The sequence below is a fragment of the Symphalangus syndactylus genome, chromosome 7 (assembly GCF_028878055.3).
Source record: "Symphalangus syndactylus isolate Jambi chromosome 7, NHGRI_mSymSyn1-v2.1_pri, whole genome shotgun sequence".
NCBI lineage: Eukaryota > Metazoa > Chordata > Mammalia > Primates > Hylobatidae > Symphalangus > Symphalangus syndactylus.
The window spans coordinates 119,022,239-119,044,313 of NC_072429.2; the positions used below are offsets into that span (position 1 = coordinate 119,022,239).

The 22,075-nt window shown below is 36.7% G+C and overlaps 1 protein-coding gene across 5 annotated transcripts in view; it reads left to right on the top strand.

The window, feature by feature from the left end:
- Positions 1-22,075, top strand: part of COL14A1 (collagen type XIV alpha 1 chain) — a 309,275-nt gene that overhangs the window by 186,411 nt on the left and 100,789 nt on the right. For all 5 annotated transcript variants that reach the window (XM_055287135.2, XM_055287134.2, XM_063643521.1 and 2 more), the window contains 4 exons: positions 2,869-2,985; positions 10,473-10,619; positions 14,733-14,789; positions 17,936-18,075. In XM_055287135.2, the coding sequence (XP_055143110.1) occupies positions 2,869-2,985; positions 10,473-10,619; positions 14,733-14,789; positions 17,936-18,075 (461 nt within the window). The remainder of the gene's footprint in view (positions 1-2,868; positions 2,986-10,472; positions 10,620-14,732; positions 14,790-17,935; positions 18,076-22,075) is intronic.

The window sequence follows — 22,075 nt, forward strand, 5'->3', positions numbered from 1 at the left end:
CCTTTAGTCCCCAAAGTCCATTATATCACTCAAGATTTTTAATCACATTTTAAAATACACATTAAAGATAACACATAAATGACCAAAATACAAGTCGTTTGTGTGCTAATCAAGATAGTCCTGAGTGCAATCAACAGCACATGCCCCACTCTTGACATCGTAGTCATGGTATTATCAAAAGAATAAGCCTCAAATCTGCTACTTATTAGTGTGGCCTTGGGCCAATTGCTTAACTTCCCTCAGCCCAGGCTTTTTCAATTCTAAAATGAAGATAATAATAACCATTGTTCAGGCAAATTGTGAGGATTACAGAGAAAAAATGTATGTAACATGCTTATGATGTGGGAAATATTCAATGAATAACCACTATTATTATTGTAATGATTTGGCTTTATGCACTTGGCCTATATCTTACCCTCATCCCTAATAAATAATTAATCTAATCAATACTGTCAGGCAAGAGTGGGCCATATATTAAGCCAGACCCCAGCACCCCCCGATTGCATATAGGGCCAGCCCTTTTATAGAAGAGGTGTCCCGAACTCTCTGTCATGGAGTATCTTGAGACCTTAAAGGCTAGATAGTGAATAAATTTATCTTAAAAGAAATAGTCTCCATCTTCAACAGACCTAGGAAGCCTTTGGTTGTGGTTCTGATCTTGTGCTTGGCTGTTGATGTGACACTGTTGTGGCTTCACTAATGAAACCTCCAAGTATTTCCTCTGTTTTGCGCCTATAGCAACCTCACAGCCTTCCTTAGTTACACCACAGCATCCCCTATAGCTGGGATTAAAGTGTGCGCCACCATGCCTGGCTAATTTTCTATTTTTAGTAAAGACAGGGTTTCACCATGTTGATCAAGCTGGTCTTGAACTCCTGACCTCAGGTGATCCACCTGACTTGGCCTCTCAAAGTGCTGGGATTACAGGCGTGAGCCATCACGCCCGGCCCTATGATTTTTTATTGGTCTCTCTTCTCCCTGGTCTTTCTTGTCTTTTTCCATCCTCTTTTCTCTGCTCCCTCTTCAATTCTGTTTCCTCTTTCTTCTATCCCTTAATAAATATATTGAGCATTCCAAACATATTTTAAAAGACTGAGGTTGTTGAATTGTTTTATATTCTTGTCCTTAAAATATAAATTAAGTGAGTTTATTATTTATTCTCTCTCTTTCTCCCAAGCAAAAGAAAACCTCCCACAATGGCAAATAAATTAATATAAGGTACTTTAAAAATATTTTGTGTGGTTATATAAATCATTAACATTGATAAAAGTTATATAAATCAGGGCCGGGTGCAGTGGCTCACGCCTGTAATCCCAGCACTTTGGGAGGCTGAGGCAGGCAGATCACCTGAGGTCAGGAGTTTGAGACCAGCCTGGCCAACATGACGAAACCCTGTCTCTAGTAAAAATATAAAAGTTAGTCGGGTGTGGTGGCAGGCGCCTGGAATCCCAGCTACTCAGGAGGCTGAGGCAGGAGTATCGCCTGTACCTGGGAGGTGGAGGTTGCAGTGAGCTGAGATTGTGCTACTGCACTCCAGCCAGGGTGACAAGAGTGAGACTCCATCTCAAAAAACAAAACAAAAAAAGTTATATAAATCAATTAACATTAATTTCATTTTTTTTTTTTAGGGGAAAGAGAGATTGTTTAATTGGCTTTAGGAAAAAAGTCTTCTTTCTCTGCTGTAACAGAAAGGAACAGTGTAAATGTATAAATTGTAGTTAGACAAGATTATTTTTACCATCTTGAAAAGATAATTCCAAGGTATTTTTATTTTGTGAGTAAGCTGAGAGAGAGAGAAATAACAGAAAATGATATGAATGGAAGTCGGAGGTCATTAGGAAAAGTAAATATGTTGATTTTCTGCTTGGATCCAAATGATAAACACTGGCTACCTACTTTTTTATTATCTTGTAGAAACAATATCTTATTGCCTCCCCAAACAACCATTTTTGCATATCACAATGTCTAAGGAACCTAGGTATTTTAAAAATAATTTGTGCTGTGTAAAATCTTTTATTTTTAAATTTTCAAAAGTGTTTATTCAATCGTGTTTTGAAGACCAGTCCTTGTGAAACTGCTCCTGTTTGCAGAACACTTCCATTTTGACTATTTTACTCTTCTCTTTTTAAGCCATGGCTATCTCATTGGTTGATAAGTACATACTGTATTTACTTTTTTATTATACAAGTATTACATGTTTATTGTGTAATATTTAGAAAACACAAGTGTATAAAGGGGGTAAGATTTAAAATTACCCAACATTTCATCATCCTTTGCATCTGGTCTTTTTCCTATCAATATGTACTTCCTCTTCTATTTAAAATGCAGACAGGGCCAGGTATGGTGGCTCACACCTGTAATCCCAGCACCTTGGGAGGCTGAGGCAGGCAGGTGGTTTGAGCTCAGGAGATTGAGACCAGCCTGAGCAACATGGAGAAACACTGCCTGTACCAAAAAAAAAAAAAAAAAATTAGCTGCATGTGGTGGCCCATGCCTGTGATCCCAACTACTTGGAAGGCTGAGGTGGGAGGATTGCTGGAGCCGAGGAGGCTGAGGTTACAGTGAGATGAGATCATGCCACTGCACTCCAGACTGGGCTACAGAGCAGGACCCCATTTTAAAACAAACAAACAACAAACAAATAAGAAAAATAGCAGACAGACCACATCATGCATAATGTTTTGCAATCTGTTTTCTCAAGTCATAAAACATTTATCTTTTGTATACTAACTCATTGTAAATTGATGGATTTCCCAGCTCTGAGTATGCAGCTTTGGATGAAAATTTTTCCAGAAGTTAATTTCAGATTCAGGGATGTTTGTGGTGTTGTCTGCAGTGTGATACAGTTATGTTTCTATTTCATTCCAGTGTTCTTGGGTGTTACCAATCTCCAAGCCAAACACATTGAAATGACCAGCTTGTGTGCCCACTGGCAGGTGCATCGCCATGCCACAGCCTATAGGGTTGTTATAGAATCTCTCCAGGGTGAGTACAATCCATCACTTATGTTTTTGTCAAGCGTTTGTGTATTTGGTTCTTTGCACACCACTATGTACAACACACAAGTAGCATTAGACAACAGCCCTCTTGTCGAGGAAGCAATTTGTATTGGTCAGTCATGCTGCATATGGAGTCTGACTGGTTGGGTAAGCGAATTACTAACCCTCTGCAAACTTCCCTTTTCCTTATCTGGTAATGGGTATAACCATAGTGCTGATTTTTTAGAGTTCTGTGAAGATAAAGCTGAGATATTTCACATAAAGCACTTACAACAGTGCTTTGTGCACTGGAAGGACCCCAAAAATGTTAGCAGCCAGATAACCAAGACTAGCATACATTAAAATTATATTGTACTCTAATTTGGGTATTCACTCTCTAGGGATCAAGTTTAAATTTAATGTTTTTCTTAGTGTTTCTTTTGAAATGTTTGGGGATAGTTGGTGAAAAACAAACCCTCATTCCAGAGACTTAATGTATCTACACCATCATGAATAAGTTCTTCAGCATTACATTTCTCACCTACATCTACAAGTTGGGACTTTGTTCCAAGGCTGAAACAGTAAAAATGTCTGTCTTCATTAAAAATATTGAGAACAGCAACAAATGGCTGATTCCCCAAAAATGAGTATCTAGAGCCAGTTAATCCTCTTTTCCCAACATCAGCATGGACACTATTCAGAAGATGAAATCAAATAATAAAAATTACTTAATCAGGTTTATAGAAACAATAGAAAAGGTATGTCTTGTTATTTTATGGGATTATAGGAGATGCTAAAGATTCCCAAGTGATTTTTTAAAATCTTCCAAAGTTGGGAGTAAAATTGTTAAAAATGTAGCCTGTTCTTTCTGGACAAATGATCTTGGTTTCCGCATTTCAGAAAAGCAAAATGACCTAATTATTTCTAGTTCCAGATAAGACTGGGTTTAGTAGCTCATATTCCTGACTATAGATATATTCAAAATCCATAAATCCCATTTTTGATCCAATCCATAAAGTGGAAAGCGTAGTTTAGGAGAGCACTGAGAGCATTTGGAAATATGTCCCTTGTAGAATAAGAACTGAGATAGGTGGAACATACGAGAAGAAATTCCTGCCAATCCCAGTCAAGATATCATCATGATAGACATGTGGCACCACTACTTCTTTGAATCCCTCTATATGATGTAAGGATCCTTCCAGCCTGACATTGGCTTGACATTTGGGAGTGGTATTAATCTGGAACAAACATTGAGGGAGAGAAAGTCAGGATAAGTCACATGGATTTTGTGGTTAGGTGAAGTATGATTTATGGGATGCCAGAAGTAGATAAAGCACAGGCAACAATTTGAGAAACAACTGTGAAATCTTAAGGAGTTATGTTTCCTATATTTCTGTAAGTCACACTTTAATATAGAAGGGTTGGCATTTAGTGGTATTTGCTAAGCCTAAGAAAAAATACTAAGTGTAATAATCACCCTCCCAAACTATCCCACAATTCTTTTATATGATTTATCCTTTTATATGATTTAGGAAATTGAAATGAAGGAACGTGGGTTCCTGTGGATATTCGTTGCCTTTCATAAAAATTTATCACTATATATGTTGACACAACGACATATAAAAACTGGCTTTATCAATGGAATCAGTAAGATTCGTAGTTTTTTAAATTAAATGCCTTTAGTTTAGCATATTTGCAAAGCAGTCTTGAGAGTTTTATCAGAGGATATGATTGATTTGTCTGATAACACTGAACTGGTCATCTAAAACCACAATAAGCTCTTTCCGAAGCCAAGATCTTTGCTGACAAGTAAATGAGTCCACAGTTCCTTTTTATCTTCAAGTTAAGTGAATTTATACTCCCTCAGTATTATTTTCAGTCTGCCAGAAATTTTTTCAACTGAACCTTTATAGTCTTAATTGAACAAGAACAAACAAAAGTGTTGCTCAATGTACTTCTCATCAACATTTGTTGCTGAGAGATTAGATTTATGAACAAAATTAGCCTACATTTCATTCACACAGTTGTCTTACTGAATATTATTTATCAACTGGACAGCAAAAGATTCTAATTGACAACTTGAAAAGGAATGTTTGATGGAGGAGTGAGTTTGGGGGTGGCAGTAGGAAATGTGTTTAGGTATTTTAACTCATACAATTTAGATCAAGGATTAGTCTTCCTACTTTGGAATGGAGAAGAATTAGGTTGAGTTTCGTTATCTTATAGAGGAATGTGGTCACCATCCTGATTCACTGCCTTTAAAGGACTTGTGGTAAGATGCCCATTCTTCCATGGGCAGATGAGTCTCAGACCCTCAGGTGTTTTGACTGTAATATTGACTACATATGCGGTCTCTGCAGAAATTTCAGTCTTTCCACTCCAGGCAAAGGAGATACCAGGAATAAATGAGACCCAATTTTGCCATGTGTTGGAACAAAGCTTTATGCCAGTTGACCTCTTTCTGAATGCCTCTGTCAAATCCTTACAGTTTGATGGGTAATTTTTTCCAGTTTTTTTCCATATATTTTTTCATAGCTTGAGCATGTGCATTTTTATTCTGAGATTAAGTCAGTGATGAAGTCTTCACTGTAACCACAACCACTGGTCAACTTTCTTCTCCGGGCTTCAGCTTCTGTAAAATTAATTCATCTGAGTCTATTAACTGAGGCAATAACTGCAATTTTGCAAGGTTTTTGTGAGTAGAATAGCCACATTGTATCATTCAGGCTTGTTTATTAATATTCACAGAAAGCTAGATAAACTTAAGCCAAAGGGTCAATTTATTAGCTAGTATACTGAGAAGTCCAAAAGTCTCTGGTTTCAGGCACATCTGGACCTAGGTGTTCAATGTCCTAGAGAAAAGTCTTGCTCCTTGTGTTCTGTTCTCCTCTGCCTTCATTTTCAGCCAGGCTCAGTGAGTCACATCCAGAATTACATTCTCCCAGCTTCCAGCTTTAACATTCTTGGTGAAAAGAGAGCTTCTCTTTCTCAATAGTTCCAACAGAAGTCCAGGAACTGAGTCATATTCGCCTGGTTTGGGTCACATGCCTCTAAATCTGTCATTGAGTGCAAGGGCATGAAATAAACTGACTGTCTGGACCTGGTTGCCTTCCACCCCTGTATCTGGTGGTGGTGGCAGGAGGTGGGGGTGTTATTCAATCCTCTCCAAACCATGAAGACCAAGAGTGAGGAGGAATGGATGCAAAGAAAGAGATTTCAGATATAAGACAGGCAAAAGCAACAGATGTCCTTTCCCCATGTAAATATTATGACATTTTTATGGCCAAGAAAAAAGAAAGATTACCAGAAGGACAAGGTCTTCTCAGGAAAGACTGAAATAAAATCTGCTTTGCACTCAGTCATCCATTTGCCAAATTAAATGATAGGTTTTTGGTTAATTCTAGGACAGCCCAAAGTGAGAGATTTTCAGAGCCCTGTGAGATCCTCCATTAGTTCTGCAGATGCTGTGGGATTTTATCCCTCTCTCCAGCTGTTTCTGAGTTGCCTTGGCACCTAAGGTTGCCTTCAAATTCATGCATTTATTAATATATGCCACATAGGCCCAAACACTTTATCCCCCCCCAATCCCCAAAACCTGATGAACTTCTTTGTAACCTGCTTAGATAAAGGTTCAGAGGATGCTCCACTTGTCCCTATTTAGGTGCTGAGATGTCAGCTTTGCAGTATTATTTATTGACAAGGATAGAGAATTGCAGCATAGTGGAGAGCCTACCTTACCAAAGACCAGGTCCACAGAAAAACATCATATGGAACAAAACCTATGATCAGAATTAAACTTTTTGAAGCAGTGACATTATGGGGAGTATAATTATTTATATTATAAAATTCAACCAGAGTAGTTTCCTGGATGCTGGATATTCTTTGCGTGTGGAACTCAATAACTACTTGTAGGACATTTTGGTAAGTCAAGCTGATGGCATTATAATTATAATTATACGATTATAATCTGGAGAACGGATTTAGTCTTGCTTGCTAAGAATGAGTGCACAAATAAAGACAGATTTTTTCCCTCTGTTTCAAAAAAATAAATTAACTTCCTGCTTTTGGCATGAGGGGTTGAGGAAATTAGTCACCATTTGGTCAGTCTGAATGTTTTCCTTAAGGCAAAGCCAACAGGCCTGAATTGCACATGCCAAAAGCAACATGGATACACCCCCATTCATGGAACCCCTCTTTGTTAGTATTGGGAACCAAATTGATACTGTTTGCCATTAATCTTATAGTGCTTGTTCCAGTTTTCCAATGTTTATAGATTTATTATTTTAGCAGTAAGGTCTACTTATATTCTATTTTCAAGGGTCTTTAAAGTACATGGGTTTCTACATGAAATAGGAAATGTGACAGAAAAGCGCATTTCTAGGATTGACTCCTGGAGAGTCCCCGCAAGGTTCATGGAGGTAGATCAGTATGATCAATGTATAAAATTCAGGAAATGTTTGTATTACAGGTGGCTCACAGAAGCTTTTAGTAGGCTCTAAGGGATAGCTAAGGGTCAAAAAGAAACAGTTATTGTGGGATTCTGAGCCTGGAAACCATAGACTAAACTTGGACCTACGCAAAGCAAAACACTGAGTTCACTAAATTTTACTTACTATCAAACCCATTTCACATAATTTATAATCTCACAAACACTTTAACAATTTTTTAATGTTATCATTTTTCATAATATATCAACAAGAAATGATTAAAGTTGACAGTATTTTACTTTGAACAAATACATTAATAAAAATTCTATTATAAATTCACTTCTGAAACTCTCTCATATTCACAATATATAAAAATAAATTTAAAATTCTATTTAACAAATAACTTTAATTCGTTTATATTTTTAAAAGTCTATATTTGTCCATAGACAAGATTTAAAATAACATATATCATGTTTATTCTGATATATGCATATTATAATATACATATCTTTGCTTCAATATATGCATATCAAAATATGGATGGCAATTTAATTAGGTTTGATACTTATAAAATAGACAAAAATTGTGCAAATTTTTGCATTTTATAGTTGAAAAAGCAACTGGTATACTTTTATATTTTCTAGATTCTGTTTATTCTTCATAAACTCCTCTGCAAATAACATTTTGAAGGAGTGGATAGTTCTTTTTAACCACTAAATGATATGTGTAATATATTTAATCAATGCAGTTTTTAAACACTAGTTTTTCAACCCCTAGAAATAAAGCGTTATGAAGCTTTGATTAAACAAATACAATTTATGGATAAGATGATCAATCTAGAGGGAAATTTGAATAATTGCTTTTTTGTGGTAGCAGTGATTCCTCCTCTTAATCAACTTAATCAGTTGTCCATTGTGGTAAAAACAACAACAACAACGCTCTATGCTTATGAGGAAAAGACTTGAAACTCTTCAATAATGAAAGCCACCCAAGTAGGCTCTGTGGAGTGATAAAGCATCATCTAATCTCTAGCCATCATGTTTGCACATTTCATATGCACTCAATAGCTCTCAGATGGTTTCATTTTGGAAAACTATATATTTCATTCACATTTGCTTAAAATATACCAGTGGAAATTAAAGCAACATCCTCTGAAACTGAGCTTTAGAGTTCTGAATTCAGGGGGATGAGCAGAAGTGGGTCAAGGGGTAGAATAATACAGTTAGGTAGAAGGGGTAAGTTTTAGTATTTGATAGTACAGTAGGGAAATAATAGTTAACAACAATTGTACATTTCAAAATAGCTGGAAAAAAAGAATTGTAATATTCCCAACTCAAAGAAAAGATAGATGTTTGAAGTGATGGATATTCCAATTACCTGATTTGATCATTACACATTGTATAGAGGTATGAGAATATCACACAAACCGCCAAAATATGTACAACTATTATCTACCAGTTTAAACAATCTCAGTTCTCCTAATTAGAATAAGGACTTGCAGAAGTTATTAACTTTTCTGACCTTTAGTTTCTTCTCTTTAAATTGGGAATAATTATAAATGTTATAAGAATCAAATGAGATAATACATATGAATTCCTTAGAATATTGCCTGGCACATGATAAGCACTCATTAAATGTTGGCTATTATTATCTTTATTGCTGTTGTTATAATTAAATAGCAAGCACAGAACCTGGGTATAATAAACCCTCAAGAAATGATGAATATAATTAATCCAGATTCCTCATCTCAGGACCTAAGGGCCAGCACTAGTTCTTCCAGGAGATGCACAGCAATTTTGCTGTGGGTGTGGGAACAAAGAAAGGAGCCAATAGTTAGTCAGGTCTCCAGAGTTCTTTGTGCCTCTGTCATGGTGGAGAAAAAGACAGAGAAGGTGCCATGTGAATTGGCTGTGTATGACATGTCTGCTTGGTAGATAAAAAAAGAACCAGCAATTGAGAGACTGAGCTCTACAGCATATATGGCTCTATGCTATGTAAGCACCATGTCCTTTTTCCTCAATTAAAGGACTTTCAGAGTGGATGCAGGGAATTTGGAGAGGCCCCTCTGAACTCCCTGGGAATGTCTTTTGCGATTGAAGGAAACCACTGGTGCCAGTTAAAAGTCAAGGCTGAGATGGAGATACTGGGCAGGGTGAGGACTCCTTGGTGGTCCCAGTGCTGCTGCAGGCTCTTGCCTGCAGTTGTGGCAGCTTTGAAGACAACCTGGACCCATGGACCAGGGCTTCTGAGACCCATACCTGTATCTTTAGACCACTGCCTAGAAGGGTGGTCTGTTGGGTGGTACTAAGTTATATGAGGCCAAAAGGAAGTATCTGTTTATGTTATATAACATTGGACTGTGTTCAGAAAATCATACTGAATAAAAGGGAGTTCAGATTTTAAGAAAATAGGCCAGGCATAGTATCTCATGGCGGTAATCCCAGCACTTTCAGAGGCCGAGGCGGGTGGATCATCTAAGGTCAGGAATTCAAGACTGGCCTGGCCAACATGGTGAAACTGCATCTCTACTAAAAATAGAAAAATTAGCTGGGCATGGTGGTACGTGCCTGTAGTTCCAGCTACTGAGGAGGCGAGGCAGGAGAATTGCTTGAACCCCGTAGCGGAGGTTGCAATGAGCTGAGATCGCGCCATTGCACTCCAGCCTGGATGACAGAGTGGGACTCCATCTCAGAAAAAAAAAAAAAAAAAGATTAAAAAAATAAATAAATGCCCTCACATCTGCACCTGTCCAAAAGATCAGTTAGGATGTGTGCATATAATTACATGCATTAATGCTTCTCCATGAAGTACAGAGTTGATCTCAGAAGTCTTTTAATAGTAAACTTCATTTTTGGACATATAAAATGTGATTTTCCATAGAAAAATACCAGTGAATATATTAACTCTTTCGAAGAAGATACAATACTTCAAACAAATATAACTCATTCTGGAGTTATCTGATTTGGGCTACACATGTGAAATATTTTAGAAGCAAATCATCTGCCAATGGCTGTGTTTCAAACATTTCATATGCGTATGTTTTTGTTTTGTTTTGTTTTTATTATAGATAGGCAAAAGCAAGAATCCACTGTGGGTGGAGGGACAACCAGGCATTGCTTCTATGGACTTCAGCCTGATTCTGAATATAAAATCAGTGTTTATACAAAGCTGCAGGAGATTGAAGGACCTAGTGTGAGCATAATGGAAAAAACACGTAAGTCATGTGTGTTCTCTCCTGATCCCTCTCCCCATGAACAAACAGAATTTTAGGCATCCTGTTTCCTTATCCCATTTAGAAAAATATTAGCTGTTGCTGTTCAGGAATATACGTAATACAAGTTTTGTTCCTCTTACTCAACCCCAGAATTCATTGCATATGGCCCACTGATGTCATCAATATGTGTTTTTTATTTCCATTCTCTATATATGTTTCACAAGAGACTAGAAGTCCACACGATAGTAAAGCACTTGAGACAATGACTTACATTGTGATCCAGATCCATAAGGAACATTTGTGGCATGTGGAGTGTGAAATGCAGTTTGAGGACTTAGCTCTGACATTAAAACAATGGCATATTACCACAGCCATGAGGATGGGAAGGGAGCCAAGATGTTCCAACTGGATGACCCTAGAGTTACTGCTTGCCTAAGAAGCTCTTGCACTTTTTCCAAGCTGACTGCAGATGTGATGCACTAAAGGGAAAGGGAAAGTATAAAATTAAAACAAAGCTCTTTTTACACGTTCCAAAGAGCAAGGAGAGTGTCAACTTCTTGAAATGGCTTCTAGTCAAAGATTCTTGACCCTGGGTCCACAAACATTAAAATGGTTTGAAGTGTAGTGGATTCTGGGGGACATTTGTGTGCTTAACTCAGTATCTTGAATTTAAACTTGAAATTCCGGGAGGATTTGTGTCTGAATAGGTGTTGGGCAATGGGCTTTCTTGGTGACCCCTCTATCATGTACATGGCATTTAGAAGGGATTACTACCTGTGTATAGCTCTTCCAGCCTCTCTGGCACTTGCAGAGGGAAATCATGCACATGTAACCTTCAAAAAGAGAGGATAAAAGTATAATAAATTAAATCATCTTCTTTTATGTAATACAAAGACTTTATTTCACAACACTTAAATATGCAGTATTTCATATTCCACATGTATTTTTGAGGTATAATTTATATAACATAAAATTTAAGTACCATTTTAAGTGTGCAGTTCAATAATTTTTAGTACATGTAACGAGTTGTATCACCATCCCTACAATCCAATTTCAGGATATTTCCATCAACCCAAAGAACCTTTCCTGCTATTTGCAGTCAATCTCCTTTCCCACCCTGAGCCTCAGACAATCTACTTTCTTTTATTATACATTTGCCTTTTCTGGACATTTCACATAAGTGGAAATATACCATATGTAGTCTTTTGCATCTGGCATCTTTCACTTAGCATATGTTTTTGTGGTTTCTCCATGTTGTAGATTGTGTCAGTAGTTTGTTTCTTCTTATTGCTTATTAGAATTCCATCTTATGGATTGTAAATCGTATAGTTTTGAAGTCAATAGGAACCTGGTAGTACACAAGACTTAGAGTCAAATGGTTTGTTTGTGGATCTTGTTCTGCCCCTTTCTTGCGTTATGGCTTTAGGCAATTCAGCATCTCTGAGCTTTTCACTCATCAGTAAAATTAAATACCTACTCTCTTGCCTCAAGTGGTGGCAGTAAACAACCAATAAAAGAATATTCATTGAAGAGCTTTTCAACCTGTATGTCATTGAGCAAGTACTTTTTGTCATTACCATTATTATCTTCTTAAAAGTCATAAACTAAAGGCTAGATCTCACTATCAGGCATGTTTTCTCCAGGCCGTACTTTTTTAAGTTTTAAAGTAGTTTTTGAAAAGTCAGAATATCTTGCAACACTAAGTATCTATCTTCATGGTGCCAATCTGCTGGAACCAACTAAATGCTGTCTGTTTAGACAGTGCATGTGCATTTAAGTTTGCTACTGCACCTTAATGTTTACACTAAGTTCTTTGCGCTTATTCATTGCTCACCTGACCGCTAGAAACATTTGTGTTTAGGACCCCGATCTACTTTAGCTTCTCCTATCCTTGACCCCACACTGGTTAACTACTAACCTAGGGTTAAATCCAATTTGGATAGCTCTGTTTGATGTAAATGTTTTCCTTATATTGGAGGCATCTCTCTTCTTGTAGCTTCCAGCCGTTGGTTCTGGTTCAACCTTCTGAAGCAATGCAGGTAAAAACTATTCCCTCTTTATGTGACCGCCCCTCACATCCTTGAAGACAGGGACAATCTGTATGCTACATATAGAATATAAACATGTGTCCCCAGTTCATTGTGGTTCTTCTTACCCAAGAGATTCTTTGGCCAGATGTTCTGCCCAATCATATTAATCTGGCTGCCATACTCTCTTACTGATTTCATTCTTGATTTATTGATCAGACTTAGGAGATGCCTTGATTTTCCATATTAAAGAAGATGCGACTGGGCGCGGTGGCTCACGTTTGTAATCCCAGCACTTTGGGAGGCCGAGGCGGGCGGATCACGAGGTCAGGAGATCGAGACCATGGTGAAACCCTGTCTCTACTAAAAATACAAAAAAATTAGCCGGGCGTGGTGGCGGGCGCCTGTAGTCCCAGCTACTTGGAGAGGCTGAGGCAGGAGAATGGCGTGAACCCGGGAGGCGGAGCTTGCAGTGAGCCGAGATCGCGCCACTGCACTCCAGCCTGGGCAACAGAGCGAGACTCCATCTCAAAAAATAAATAAATAAATAAATAAAAATAAAGAAGATGCACAATTATTAAGATGACTGACTACTTCCACAAATTTTAAAATTTAAAAAATGGCTTTAGAAACATTTTGTGGGGCTTTTAAGAAAGTTTTGCAATCCTAGTTACAAAAAAATTTCTCATTTTTTAAATTTTGAGAGTTTTTAGCTTCAAAAATTGCCTTTAAAAATAACAGTGATATATATCCATAATAGTAAAACAGAAAGGTATAAAGTGCGTTGTCAACCTCCCTCTTTCCTTGTTCTTCCTCTTCAGAAATATTTCCTTTTCACACACACATATATATATACATATTTATGAAAAATAAAAAGCACATATATAAAAAATATAAAAGGTATATATGTGTGTGTGTGTATGTGTGTGTAAGTTTTATTTTTCACAAATGAGATTATGTCATGGTATTCTGTGACTTGTTTATTTCACAAAATAATCATCTTGAATATTTTTTCATTTAGTAATATATAGTTACCTCATTCTTTTAATGTCGAATCATTTTATTTAAATTATTTTATTTTATTGGATCTTAAAGTTGGAAGAGACCTTACAACTCACTTCTTAGCCTTCCTGACAATGAAGAAACTAAACCCCCCTTTATAAAATTCTTGGCAAATAGTCAGTCTGCCTGAGCTCAAATCCTTCTAGCTATTTGGTGCTTAGTATCGCCTGAGGCTAGACATCCCCTCTTTGAATGGCTATGATTAGCGGAGGGTTTTCCTGAGTATTAAGCTGGGATAACGAGAAGAATTTTCTTAGTTTTTCTTAAATCTTTAGTGTCAAATAAGAATTAGAAATGAATACGTAATAACATCGTATTTTATGTTTACCTAATGACACCACAACTTCCTGGTGCTTTGCCACATGAGCTGGAATGAGAATTGATAATCACTACTCTGATCTAACCGTCCCCAGACCCTTTAACCAAGCCACACCTCTGCAGAGTATGTGGACTTCTCATCCCACATAATCCAGGTTGAAAAGACCCAAACAGTTTAGCCTGCCAATGTTTACATTTGGTCCCCAAAACCAAAAGACATTTCCAGATGCAGTCTGAGCAGAGCAGAATGAATCAGAGTCCACTGGTGACCAATATCCTGGGGGATGCAGGATGGAAAGGGACAAGTGCTATTGAGCAAGGATTGACGGTCAATCCTTAGGCAGAATGGAAATGAAGTTTATTGTGTGTGTGAAAGCAAAAGGAGATGAACTTTCAAATGGGTTGGCAGGATTCCTGCCTTAAATCAACATTAGAACCACTTTGTAGTTGACAGTTTGATTTCATTGACTCCTGCTGGGTAAACTGAATGGTGGCAAAATGGCATTTCAAACCTTCAGTCTGAGGATGAGACGACGGATGGAGTCAGTTTTCACAGGCTGTGGCTGATTTATAGTACTCATTAAATTCTCAGAGAAGACAGTTGTCAAAATCATTGACTCCCCTGAATGTTTATTACTCCATGACCTTCCTCTCTTCCCCACAGATGAGATGGCAAACTGATGTCCTTTCTCCCTTTCCTTTACAGAATCACTTCCTACACGACCACCAACTTTTCCTCCAACCATTCCACCAGCAAAAGAAGGTAAAAGAATAATAGAATAATGATCTGATTCTAAGTTTAGGATTTGTATTGGTTTTGTTTGCCTGTTCACTTAAAACCAGGGTATTAATAAAGTATATTTATTGTGCTACCTAATTTTCTCCTTAATACAAATGCTTATCAACCATGATGGGCTTGAATGATATCCATTTAATATCAATTCTGCACACAAAGAATGGATTTACTAACAGAATTGCTTAATACTATTTTTTTTGAAATATCAGAACAGTTAACATTCATTAAGGAAGAATAGTTAACATAATTTGTAAGTGAAAATCCGGTTTGTAATTCCTCAGATACAGTAATAGTTTCCCAGCCTACCTCTGAAGTGTCTCTTTCAGTTGTTTTTTCTTTCCTCATCACAACAGTTCCTCATCACCTTTTACCTAAGCTATTAAGGTAACTTTAAAAGGGCCCTCAACAAAGTAGTGATCATTATTTTTTTCATTTCAATAATGAATACTTATTAATCCTGCTATTTATTATCAAGGCTCTTATGGTAGGCATGGGAAATACAATAATAATAATACATGATTGCTGCTCTCTGCTTATTTTTAGTATTAAAGAGAAATAGGTGCTTGCCTAGATAAATACCAGTCAAGTTTATGAGTTATAAAATAGCAGTTGTATTATGGTAGCCCAGAAGTGGTAATGGTTAATGCTGCTGCAGATTAATGACTCATAAGGAAGAGGCATTTTATCTACATTTTGAAGAATGAGTTTGAGAGACAGGTATTGGGATGAATAGCGCTTGGTGTCAAGAGTGATCCAACTGCTTAATGGATTTAGTGAACCATAAATGCTTTAGTGTGGCATGAAAGAGAAAAGAATGAGGATAGAGTTATTCAGTGGTTAATGTGACAAAATTAGGAACTTGGGCTTTATCCTGTGGGAAATGGCATGTTGTGAGAATTTGTAAGAAGGAAGAGTGATCTGATGAAATCTGTGTTTAAGAATGATAACTTGGGCGAAATAGGGAGGATGGACTGGAAGAATGAGAGGAGAAAGTAGAACACGTTAGAAGGTTGTATTGGAAGAGCTCTTCCATTCACAATGCATCTTAAAGTGCCTGTTACATACCAGGGAAACAATAAAAAATAAGTTGTTCAGAGCTTAAAGCCAGTAGATTCAAATGCTACAGAGAGTAGAAGACACAAAGAAACAGAGGCAATTAAGAACTCTAATAAAGCTCAACATTCATCCTAGGATGGCATGCAAAGTCTTCACGAATCAATCTACTTCGCAGTATTATTTCCCAGAATACATTATATAATAGCAAAATTGTACAACTCAGGGTTCCCCATACATGTCTTATGCTGTCCTGCATCTTTGAATGCTATTCGCTCTACCTGGAATGCCAAATTCTTTCTTCTTCCAGCTTCATATCTAGCCTTCTTTAGTCTCAACATCTATGGTTATTCTCACTATTGGAACTGGAAACAGAATCCTAATTGATAAATTTGCTAATTAGGCACTTCTGACGCAGATATTACAGAATGCTCTGAGGTCAGAGTATTTTTATTTATAGCTGAGTATGGATATTATTCCGTAAACATTCATGAATGCTTATAGAAGACTTATGTGATCTGGAAGGGTCTGTGGGGTTAAGGATTGACAAAGTAGAAACATTGGTTCTGAGATTTTCATCGTGATGGTTTTAGATGGTGCTTTTGCAACTTGAATGCACTGTGTATTTTAGGCTTTGTTTGTCCTGGGTATATTTAATTTAAAAGCCAATAAATTTGTATTATTAAACTAATACTAAATATTTATTAAACAAACATTAAAACGTAGAAAAAACTTAAAAGAAGAACATTAAAAACACAGCTTTCTACCCCAGAGGTAATTCCTTCATGCATGTTGATATATTTTCTTTCTTTGATTTACTAACTACGTTTTTCATTTTGAGTGTATTTTTTAATAGAATTTGCTCTCATTTTGAAAGTGAAACCTAATTTTCATTTTTATCTTGTCTTGGAAACAGAGGACGTGTTTATAAACTCATAATTAGCAGATCTTGTTATTCCTTTCAGCTTTAAGTTCAAACCACAAATTTGTAAAATTTTATAAATCGCAGAACTCAACCTTATCAGATCCGTACTGCCCCTAGAGTATTAGCTCACTTGGAGATGGTTTATTTTATATTATAAATAGCTTTAAGGGAATGAAATTGTACTTAATAAAATAAAAACTCAGTGAGGTTTTTCTTAAAGAAAGGCACATTATCTCATAGAATATTTATGTGCAATTGGCCTAAGATTAAAAGATTCAGATTATTGAGGAGCTAATTGTTCGCTTCATCATAAAACAGATTCAACTGCAATGATCAGCCATAATGAAGAGGAGGAGAGGCGTAGATAATCTGAAACAGCACATGATACCAAAAAAGAACTTTTAAAAAATGTTCTCAGTAGAGTAGGTTTTTATTGGTGTAGTTTGCTTTGTTTAATTCTTTTTGCTTGTTTGATTGCTTTGTTGATATCTGTAATACCTACTGATAATACTTTCCCTTGGCTAGCATTAGTGTATATTTCTTGACATATGTCAGTGGGCAATAGAAGGACAGAGACAAAATTTTTTTTTAACCAAGATTAGAATTTGTTTGCTTAGGGCCTCAGCCCAAGTGAATATCAAATTATAATTAGATTAATCTGGTTCCATTTTATCACATGCTTTTCTGCTGAAATTGAATCTCTCTGACATTAACTTACTAATTCAATAAGAAAAGGACAGGGTGCACAGAGTGATAGTATGTCCTTTCTTCCAATCAGTTGGCACTAGACAGTGTTTGCTGATACTTCGGTCTCTGAATCCATGTGGTCCGATCTTTTCCTAGTCCTTCATTTTCATTCTTTTGGGCTGCGGTTGGTGGACACTTTTTTCTTTCTCTATTTCCACATGGATAATAGAAGCTTCTTAGTCATTAATAAGAACCTTGAGTATAAAAGAGTAATTACAGCAAAGAAGCATAGTGAGCAGGAGTTTGGAATATGAACATTAAGAAGTTTATATCTTTCCTTTGAAAAAGAGCTTCACTTAGCAGAGGGCAACCATTATTTGTCTTACTGGTTTAATAACTACTAAATTTTCCCCTTATCTCTGACTCAAAATTCATTGTTGGTCTTCAGTATGTAAGGCGGCCAAGGCTGACCTGGTATTTATGGTGGATGGATCCTGGAGCATTGGAGATGACAATTTCAATAAGATCATCAGCTTTCTATATAGCACTGTTGGAGCCCTGAACAAGATTGGCACAGATGGAACCCAAGTAAGGCTAATAATTAATTCATTCTATGTATTTAGAAATTATTTCTCCAGCTCTTATTACAGCTACTTGTCAGGGACTGTAAGTCAAGAACTATAATGATTGGACTCAACCTTAAATGAATGGATAGACAGGTATGTGTTTGGAAGCAGCTTGTCGATGCCTGGTGAAGCTCCAGAGGATGCTTATCCTTAAAATGTGTTGAGTTCAGCGAACTAAAACAAGGCAGAAAGTCCATGTCAGGGGGTTCTTTTTACATACTATGGTAAAATGTCTCCTTTAATGATACATACAATATTTTCCCTGCCCTTAAGCACTTTAAAATCTTGAAAGGAAAAGGTTAAGGTCACACCTTACTATAGATCATGTGGAACATGAAACTAACTCATTCATTTAAAAAATATGTATCAAGGATTTATTGTGGCCATGTACTATACTGTCATAATGAATGTCAATCAATGTCTAATTTTGTGGGGCTCATATTCTTAAAAGTAAGGACAGAAGACATACCAGTCAGAATGGCTATTATTAAAAAGGCAAAAAACAACAGATGCTGGCAAGATTATGGAGAAAAAGGAACACTTATACATCGTTGGCAGAAATGTAAATTAATTCAGCCATTAGATAAAGCACTTTGACAGTTTCTCAAAGAACTTAAAACAGAATTCCCAAACCCAGAAATCCCACTGTTGGATATATACCCAAAGGAATATAAATCATTCTACTGTAAAGACACATGCATGCACATGTATGTTCATTGCAGCACTATTCACAATAGCAGACATGATATCAACCTAAATGCCCATCAATAGTAGACTGGATAAAGAAAATGTGGTACATATACATCATGGAATATTATGCAACAATAAAAAAGAATGAGATCATGTCCTTTGCAGCAACATAGATGAAGCTAGAGGCCATTATCCTAAGCAAACTAATACATAAACAGCCAAATACTGCATGTTCCTACTTATAAGTGGGAACTAAACATCGAGTACATATAGACACAAAGAAGGGAAGAACAAACACCAGGGCCTACTTGTGGGTGGAGGGTGGGAGGATAGTGAGGATCGAAAAACTACCTGTTGGGTAACATGCTGAATATCTGGATGATAAAATAATCTGTGCATTGGCTGGGCACGGTGGCTCACACCTGTAATCTCAGCACTTTGGGAGGCCGAGGCAGGTGGATCACGAGGTCAGGAGATCGAGACCACAGTGAAACCCCATCTCTACTAAAAATACAAAAAAAATTAGCTGGATGCAGTGGTGGGTGCCTGTAGTCCCAGCTACTCAGGAGGGTGAGGCAGGAGAATGGCATGAACCTGGGAGGCGGAGCTTGCAGTGAGCCGAGATCGCACCACTGCACTCCAGCCTGGGTGACAGAGCAAGACTCTATCTCAAAAAAAAAAAAGAATCTGTGCATCAAATCCCATGACTTGCAATTTATCTCTCTAACAAACCTGCACATGTACCCCTAAACCTAAAAGAAAAGTTAAAAAAACAAGAGAAAAGGGACAGAGACAGATATACACAGGCAAGCACATAGATTCACAAGGTAGGGATATAAGCTATGAAAACAGAGTGATGTGATTTAAAGATGTCAGGGGATTACTCTAAATTGTGTGTGACAGTTATTTTAAATTGTATGGTCAGCAAAGACCTCTTTGAGGAGGTGCCTTTTGAACTGAGATGTGAATGATGCAGACTTGAAGATCTGAGAATAGAATTTCCAGACAGAGAAAATAATAAGTACAGAGGACCCAAGGTGAGAATGAGTTTTGAAACTTCATACACCAAAACTTGTGGCTAGTATATAGTAGGTGAGAGTGTGAGGATAGAACAGGTGGAAGAAGCAGGCAAAAGCCAGATCATCTTGAGTCTTGTGGACCGTCAAAGGAGTTGAGTATCATCATAAATGCAACTAGAAGTCACTGGAAGGTTTTAAGGAGAGCCAAGATCTGATATGTTTCAGAAAAAAAGATTACCCCAACTGCTTTGTGGCATGTGAATTACTAATAAGGATAAGAGTGGAAGCAGATAGACCAGTCAGGAAGATGCTCTCATGGTCCAGCAGAGTGATCATGGTGGCCTGGACTAGGGTGGTAGCAATGTGGTACACTGAAACAAATGGATTTGGAATATATTGTGAAAGAATGGCTAAGAAAATGTGGGCACAAGAAGTACCATAAGAGGATAATGGATACTTTGCAGAAACCATACAAGACAGAAGAGATTAGGGTCCTATTTTTAGCCTCCTTAAACAAAATAACTGTCAGCCAAGAATTCTGAATCCAGCAAAACTAAGTTTTATAAATGGAGGAAAAATAAAGTCATTTTCAGGCAAACAAATGGTGAGAGAATTTGTCACTACAAAACCAGCCCTATAAGAAATGCTAAAAGAAGTTCTAAATTTGGAAACAAAAGGTTGATATACATCAGAATATAACCTCTTGAAAGCATAAAACTCATAGGGCCTATAAAACAATAACTCAATTAAGAAAACAAAGTACTTAGGTAACAACATGGTGACTGGAACCATACCTCACATCTCAATATTAATGTTGAATGTAAATAGCCTAAGTGCTCCACTTAAAAGATTCAGATTAGAATAATGGATACAAAATCACAAACCAAATATTTGCTGTCTTTAAGAGACTCACCTAACATGTAAGGATTTGTATAAACTCAAAGTAAAGGGGTAAAAGAAGATATTCCACGCAAATGGAAACCCAAAGCAAGCAGGAGTAGCAATCCTTATGTCAGATAAAACAGACTTTAAAACAACAGTAAAAAAAAAAAGACAAAGAAAGTCATTATATAATGATAACAGATTGTTCCAACAAGAAGATATTACAATCCTACATTTATATGCACTTAACTCTGGAGCTCCCAGATTCAGAAAACAATTACTACTAGACCTAAGAAGTAAGACAACAACACAATAATAGTGGGGAACTTTAACACTCCACTAGCAGCACTAGACAGATAATCAAGACAGAGAGTCAACAAAGAAACAATGGACTCAAACTACACTCTAGAACAAATGGACCTAATGTGTATTTACAGAACATCCTATACAAGAACTGCAGAATATACGTTCTTCACATCGGCATATGGAACATTTTCCAAGCTAGACCATGATAGGCCACAAAACAAGTCTCAATAAATTTTTAAAAATCAAAGTCATATCAGGCATCTTCTCAGACCACAATGGAATAAAACTAGAAATCAACTCCAAAAGGAATCCTCAAAAGTATACAAATACATGGAAATGAAACAATTTGCTCCTGAATGATTTTTGGGTTAATAATAAAATCAAGAAGGAAATTTAAAAATTATTTGGAATGAAAGATAATACTTACACAAGTTGTCAAAACCTCTGACATACAGTAAAAGCAGTTCTAAGAGGAAAATTTATAGCACTCAATGCCTAAATCAAAAAGTCTGAAAAAGCACAAATTGGCAACCTAATGTCACACCTCAAGGAACTAGTGAAACAAGAACAAACCGAACCCAAAGCTAGCAGAAGAAAAGAAATAACAAAAATCAGAGCAGAACTAAATGAAATTGAAACAAAAAGCAATAAAAAAGATCAATGAAACAAAAAATTGGTTCTTCGAAAAGATAAACAAAATTGATAGACCATTAGCTGGATTAACCAAGAAAAAAGAGAGAAGGTTCAAATAGTCTCAATTAGAAATGAAAATAGAGACATTACGTCCAACACCACAGAAATGCAAAAGATTATTCAAGACTATTATGAACACCTCTATACATAGAAACTACAAAATCTGAAGGAAATGGATAAATTCCTGGAAACAACAACTCTCCTAGATTAAATCAAGAATAAACTCTGAGTAGACCAATAACAAGCAGTGAGATTGCATCAGTAATTTAAAAAAAATTTCCAAAAAAAAAGGCCCAGGGCCAGATGGATTCACAGATGAATACTACCAGACATTCAAAGAAGAATTGGTACCAATTCTGTGGAAACGATTAG